This window comes from Populus euphratica, unplaced genomic scaffold (assembly GCF_000495115.2).
Source record: "Populus euphratica unplaced genomic scaffold, PopEup_1.0 scaffold129.1, whole genome shotgun sequence".
NCBI classification, from domain to species: Eukaryota; Viridiplantae; Streptophyta; class Magnoliopsida; order Malpighiales; family Salicaceae; genus Populus; species Populus euphratica.
Window position 1 is genome coordinate 321,267 of NW_011499907.1, and position 6,447 is coordinate 327,713.

The 6,447-nt window shown below is 36.3% G+C and overlaps 1 protein-coding gene across 2 annotated transcripts; it reads right to left on the reverse strand.

The window, feature by feature from the left end:
* Nucleotides 1-515: 515 nt before the first annotated feature.
* LOC105133464 (polypyrimidine tract-binding protein homolog 1-like) lies at nucleotides 516-6,208 on the reverse strand. 2 transcript variants are annotated; one of them, XM_011037481.1, is made up of 10 exons: nucleotides 5,825-6,208; nucleotides 5,537-5,742; nucleotides 4,539-4,601; nucleotides 4,378-4,451; nucleotides 4,148-4,243; nucleotides 3,133-3,190; nucleotides 2,961-3,065; nucleotides 2,786-2,867; nucleotides 1,514-1,626; nucleotides 516-1,277 (listed from the first exon to the last, which is right to left on the reverse strand). In XM_011037481.1, exons 2-10 carry the CDS (start codon nucleotides 5,720-5,722, stop codon nucleotides 843-845), a joined length of 1,212 nt encoding a protein of 403 aa, XP_011035783.1. In that variant the 5' UTR covers nucleotides 5,723-5,742; nucleotides 5,825-6,208; the 3' UTR covers nucleotides 516-842. The 2 variants fall into 2 exon arrangements, with proteins under 2 accessions (XP_011035783.1, XP_011035782.1); XM_011037480.1 differs by having other exon boundaries at nucleotides 5,537-5,746.
* Nucleotides 6,209-6,447: the final 239 nt, after the last annotated feature.

The window sequence follows — 6,447 nt, forward strand, 5'->3', positions numbered from 1 at the left end:
TCTGATTATCTCCCTGAGCCACCAGCATTGGCTTCATTCTTACCTGTTAAATCAAGTTCTTTTATTTTATTATTTAGTATTTGTCGCCTTTTTTTATCTTATAATAATATTAATTTGTTGTAACTAAATATTTCATGTCAAGATCTTGATAATAAATATGGTACCTCGTCTAAAATCTCAAAAATGGGTTGAGGATTTGACAAAATTCCTATCCATCATCTAAGAGATGAAAGAAAATATCACAATTTCACTTTCTAAAGGAAAAATCAAAAGGAAGAAGATCCTCATTTGCTAAAAGATTGCCCTACTGAGTTCAACAACATCACATACCATCGCACATGATTAAAGATAAACCATTCATTTGCTTAATACAAAAGAATGCAATGAAGATAACGTCTTATAGAAGCAGGCCCTTAAACAAAAAGGTTAATGCCAGCAAAAAAAAAAATCATATGAACTGTTAGCATGCACATGGTTAGAGATCATAAAAACTTTAGAGTGCTATATAACCAGAAGAGGAACTAATGTTCAAAAAAGCTGAGGATATAGAGCTTAGTAGTTTTCTACATTGATGCTGCACTAAATAAAGCTGGAGCGAGTTCACAAGCTTACAACATTGATAAGGACTAAGAACAGAGATTCCATCCAGCAATGCATTCCAAAACAACAGAAAATAAAGACATGTAGAAATAGTTAAAAACTCTTTTTTTTTTCTTTTGAATAAAACATCAAAGCCTCACAAGATAGGTGAACCCACAGCATATCAAATTATCATCTTTGTCAGAAACTTGTCTCTGCTGGAAAGGCAAAAAAAAAAAAAATTTCAGGAGGAAGATACCTCATCATCGACCATAATATGGAGTCTGACCAGAAGGTGAAGCCCCACCAGGTCGCATGTTTGGCTGCACCCCTGGGTGAGTCATTCCCATGGAAGCCACACCAGGAGAAATCGGGCTGCTATATGAATGGGGAGAGGAACCTGGAGGTATTGCTGAGGAAGCATATGCTGGGGGAGTTGGATATGTTTGACCAGGATACATACCGCGAACTGATGCATAGCCTGGTCCACCCGCCTGCATAGTCAGATCCCAAGCTGCCACTTGCCCAGGAGGAACTTGAGCAGGAGCAGCAGCTGTGGTGGCATAGTTACTCCCAAGGTGCATTGAACCAGCTTGAGGATTCTGCCAACTTGTGGGAGCAGTGTGGAGGCCAGGAGCTTGTGCTGTGAGAAAACTTGCATCCGGGATGGTGTAATCTCTACTTTTATCACTAAAGGCCTACCAAAAAAAGCAACCAATTAGAATCTATAGATAAATTACAGCAAAAAAAAACGGAAAAAAAAAGAGAGGATTGTATTCAAGAGAGGGCAATCAAGTGTCAAGAAGCATACATTTTAAGGACCAAATCTTTTTCGATCAAGAACAGATGCACTTTTTCCTCTATCAGCGTCTCTTTTATTTTTCTTTTTTATTTTTTTTTCTCATGACATTAACTCAAAAGCACATATATATACCTTTACATTGAGATCAGTATGACGAGAGTATGATAGATGAAGCTTACAATAGCCACCATCATAAATGCAGTGTCCCTCCAGAGTTTCTTTGGCTACTGCTGCAGTTGCAACATCTGGAAAACAATGAAGACACTATTGCTGCTTAAATCCTATCTCACAAATAAAGCATGTGCATTCTTAAAAACCTGGCCAATATGTCAGCAAAGAGGATAGGAATGGCAATTTCACCTGATCTGTCAGGTATCTAGTGTCATCTTATCTGATCCGATCCAATTGGATTAGATTTTTATCGGATTTGACCAGAGTCAAACCAGAGGTGGGTAAAACCTGATCTGGTTTGACCAGTCAGATATGACGGGGAATGAGAGGTTAACCGAATCCATCACCCAACCAGCCCCCAGCTAGTTTTTAAAACTTTTTTTTTCAATATGATGCATGGATTTTTATAATATGATTCATGAAGGATTTTTATGGTCTTATGCATGGATTAGAAGTTTAGACTCTATTTTATAGTTTAGTGATTCATGGATGGAAATGTAATTTTCTTTTTAGTTTTAGTATTTTTAATTGATTTTAAAATGTAAAAACATCCGCATTGGGTTGGGTACCCACCAAGTGGAGAAAATCCTACCCGGCCCAATCCAACCGGATTGGAGATAGAGACAGGTGATGGATTTAGATATGCCGGGTTGGAGGTAGGTGGAGGAAAATCCGACTCCAACTCAACCTATAGCCATCTCTAAAAAGGATCACAAATGGTTGAAGTAATGTTAAAAATGAACCTAGTCACAATGGTGATATTAATCAGTTTCAAAAAAACATAAACATTAACTCACAGTAACAAAAGGTGATTTTGTGACCAGTTGTAATTTGGTAGTATGACATAACATTTAAAAGTAGACCAGAGGTGATTGTAACTATTAAAAAGAAATTGGTATAGCTTAAATAGGATGAAATAGACAAACAGGATTCGTTCAGCCAACCCCAAAAACTTTGGTATAGGACCTCTTCAAGCAGGGAAAGGAAATTCTGGAATGACTAAATCCTTCTATACCATACCTAAAACAGGGGGAAAAAATGGTTAAGAAAAAAGAGAAAAAGAAGATCCATGCAAAGTTCAAAGTCTAACAAAATGAATATTAAATGATCAGATAATCTGAAACGTAAAGAAATGTGTTGCTCAAAAGGCTTTCAACAAGATGTAGGTAGCCAACACAATAAACATGACTCACATGCTAGATTTGTAAACAATCAGTCATGAAAGAAGCATACCTGGGTACTGAATTAGTGCCTGTGTTCCACCATTTTTCTCAAATATAGCAATCTTCTGGACAGTACCAAATGCAGAAAATACCTGTAATGAACAGCCGGAGCACTATATGAGAAAAACTCATTCAAAATCAAAATCCATGTGAAGGAAACATTTAAGCAATTAGGAGTTCCTCACCGTGTGAAGAACATCCACGGTGACAGCATACTGCATGTTCTCAATTGATGCAAGAAGTACATTGCTCTCAGGCTCTTTCTTTTTCCCATCAGCACCTACAGTAGACTGGAGAAAACAGCTCATTGGTGAAGATTCAGTAATGCAATACAGAAGGTAATCGGTCATGACTCACCTGAAAAGGTCCGTCAATTGCAGTAGGATTCACAGGAAGATACGGATTTGTATAGTCTCTGCAAAATTCAAAGAATAAAATCTGTCATACAACACTATCTACGACATTATTGATGTGTGAATTTCAGAAGCTGTGTAAAAAGGAACATCACGAAAGAAAGATTCAAATGATTGACAAGTGAACAAGACATAATCATGCATGAATAAGCACAGTCATGGAAAAATGTGTGAAACCTTTGCGAAATCTATTGGCTTGCTTTTGCAATCCTCTGCCAGATAGAAGGTTCACAACCCTGCTCCCCCTCACCCAGGTAGTATTTGAAAAAATCCACATTTACTTAAAGATGAACCTTGCAATATCATCAAAATAATGACACAGGAAAGACAAGAAATTGCTCAGCTAATTGATTTTTAAGGTTTTGTTTGGACTTCTTGTTAGATGGTGTGTAGAAATACAGCGGCTACAAAAGAAACCCCCCAAATTGCAGCTTGCTAAAATTCAGCACGAACAATTATAACATGCAAGTCAATATTCCACTCCAAGCCTATAAAGAAACAAACTTAACATTAACATGCTGAGAAATAAACAAACTTTTACAGCAGACACCAGAAAACAAAATTGGCAAACAGGAGTACAATGGCAGGTGAAAATGCAATATACTGCTATAACAAATTGAACAATGATTGTATGAAAAGGCGATTTTTTCATTTGATAAAATTCAGCAATCATACACAGAACATTCTAACCACAATCGCAAGTGCAAATGCAATAAGCTACTATGTAAAGATGAAAGAAATTACTAAGCCACCATGACCATACATCTGTGTTTTGGCTATGCGGCTTTCCTAACCCACTAGATGAAAAAAGCATACACCAATTAGCAAGACCTCAAATTCCAAAATAGATGATGTACAAGAGAAGTGATGAATGATTTTGAGCAACAAGCATAAGAAAAAAGAACAGTAAGAAAACATACAAGTATTTGAACTTTTAGAAATTGGGACCATTTGATTACCTGCTCCTATGGGACTGGAACTTGATATTGAGATCAGTATGTGCAGAATATGAAATGCGTAAGTTGCAGGAACCAACATGCTCTGGAAGCAGGTACCTGAATTTTTTAAACATGATACCTCAATGTCACAAATTAACAACATTCACCATACTAACAGAAAATTCCCCCAAAGAAATGACAACGCAAAAATAGGGGTGTTGTCAAGGTTAGGAAAGGAAAGAAGTGTGTGCCTGGGTATGCTTCTCCCATCCAAGGCATTTCTCGCTGAAGATGCAGTTTCAGCATCAGTGAATTGAATTAATGCCTGCCAAGATATTAGGAAAAATTGATAATAATACAGGAAAAAAAAGGTGCAATCTCAGAAAGAACTAAAGCATATTTGAAACCTCACCTGGAAACCAGCAGCCTTTTCAAAAGTAGCAATTTTGTGCACATAGCCAAAAGCAGAAAACACCTGCGACAAGTTTCAATGACACATGCATCAGATTCTATAAAGATGATAGAATGAGAATTTCAACTATACACCATTTGGGACTCCCCCAATCATTGATGAAAAGACAACAAAATTTCCAAATATTTAAGAAATAAGTGCAGAATGACACCTGTACATGAATGCGTCAAGATAGACCTTAGAAAGGAGAATGACGTATGATAATATTTCCAAACTGTCTCCAACAAATGAATCTAAATAAGAGGCACCATCATCTGTGATTCAACTGACTTGAATTAAAATTAACACATTATTTACTACATAATCCAATCATGGCACTATTTCTACGTAAAAAGTATAACAACAATGAGAAGCATCTTTCACCAAATCTATAACCCAAATTGTCCAATTAAAAACAGCAGGAAGTCAACTCAAACCAAAGCATTGAGAATACCAATTTTACGATAGATAAAATTTTCAAAACAACTAAACACAAGGTCGTTAGACAAGTACCCATCATCTGCATGTTCAGTATGATGCATAACATAACTAGCATAATCTCAGTGAATAAAATTAACGTTGAACTTTTTCCTCAACTATTGAAAAAAATTGCACTGAAAAGAAAAGGCGATAGACAAGACAATGATATCTTCTTTTTCATTGCATTATATAGTCAGAAACTTGCTGTCACGAGCAAAGGACTAGTGAACACAAATACAGATTCACAATGCCTCCATTATCTAGAAACCATTTCCACAACCACTAGCCTCAGGTGGGACAACATCGCAATAACTAATCAACAATCTTGCAGCTCCACCACCCCCAAAAGGAAAGGGAAAAAAAGAACTTATTACCATGATTTCAGCACATTTAACCAAATTGAAATTGAAATATATCAAAAGGAAAAGAAAAGTTGAAAAAAAATTAAAAAGAAAAAAGAAGGATAGAAAAGCAATTACCAAGTGAATGACATCGATGCTGACATCACCAGCTTCAACACCCTCAATGGTAACCAGCAATACATTTCCAGGATTATCACCTGGACTCTTATTGTTCACAATTTCATGTCTATTCGAATATTGAATATACACCGTTTTACCCCGAACTTGCGCTGGCTCCGACGACGACGCATAATACGATACCATTTGTATTGCCTGATTTTGTTCTGCCTGAGATTTACAACCATTTTAACCTAATTTACATATTCGATTGAAACGTAAGCAAAAGGTTAAAGGAAAATTACTTACGAATTCAACGAAGGCTTGGTTGCGATTGTTGCCGACATTGCACTTAGTGTTGACGATCTTTCCGAAAGGTTCACAGAGCTCGATAAGCTCTTCTTCTGTGCACTCCCATGGAAGGTTTCGCAGATGCAAAACCTTTGATGGTGTTTGTGTGTATCGGAATTGTGGCTGTCCGGACGTTGACATCTATCCGTCAGAGAGATTTCGGGAGTTTCCGGGGTTTTGCTTCTTCTCTGTTTTGTTTGCTTGGATGTCTAGAAAGTGGTAGAAAGATTTTCCCGGAAATTTTTTTATGTTTTTTTTTTGTGTGTGGCCTGTTTGGGATTATAGATGGATGTATCGTGAAAGAAATTTTTTGTGGAGGTCGTCAGGGTTAGGTAAAGATCGTTAGTGATTTATCGGTGTGTGATTCGTATCTTGCTTGGCGTCTATGGTTTGGTGGAATTACTCCCGTACCCTTTAAGAAAACCTTTTTCATTTTCAATATTAAAAAAGCCCCATTTTTATATATTAAGTGTTTCTTCGGAATTAAGTTTAATATAACTTTATTTTTAAAGTATTTTTAATTTAAAAATATATTAAAAAATTATTTAAAATAAAAATAAAATATTTTTTTAAAATACAGT

Excerpts from the sequence above, each read along its gene's own strand:
- LOC105133464 (XM_011037480.1), bottom strand. The coding sequence starts at position 6,007 with ATGTCAACGTCCGGACAGCCACAATTCCGATACACACAAACACCATCA. Across the intron at positions 5,747-5,824 it reads ACCAAGCCTTCGTTGAATTC|GCAGAACAAAATCAGGCAAT; the intron begins GTAAGTAATTTT and ends TGTAAATCTCAG. Across the intron at positions 1,278-1,513 it reads ATACTGATCTCAATGTAAAG|GCCTTTAGTGATAAAAGTAG; the intron begins GTATATATATGT and ends TTTTTTTGGTAG.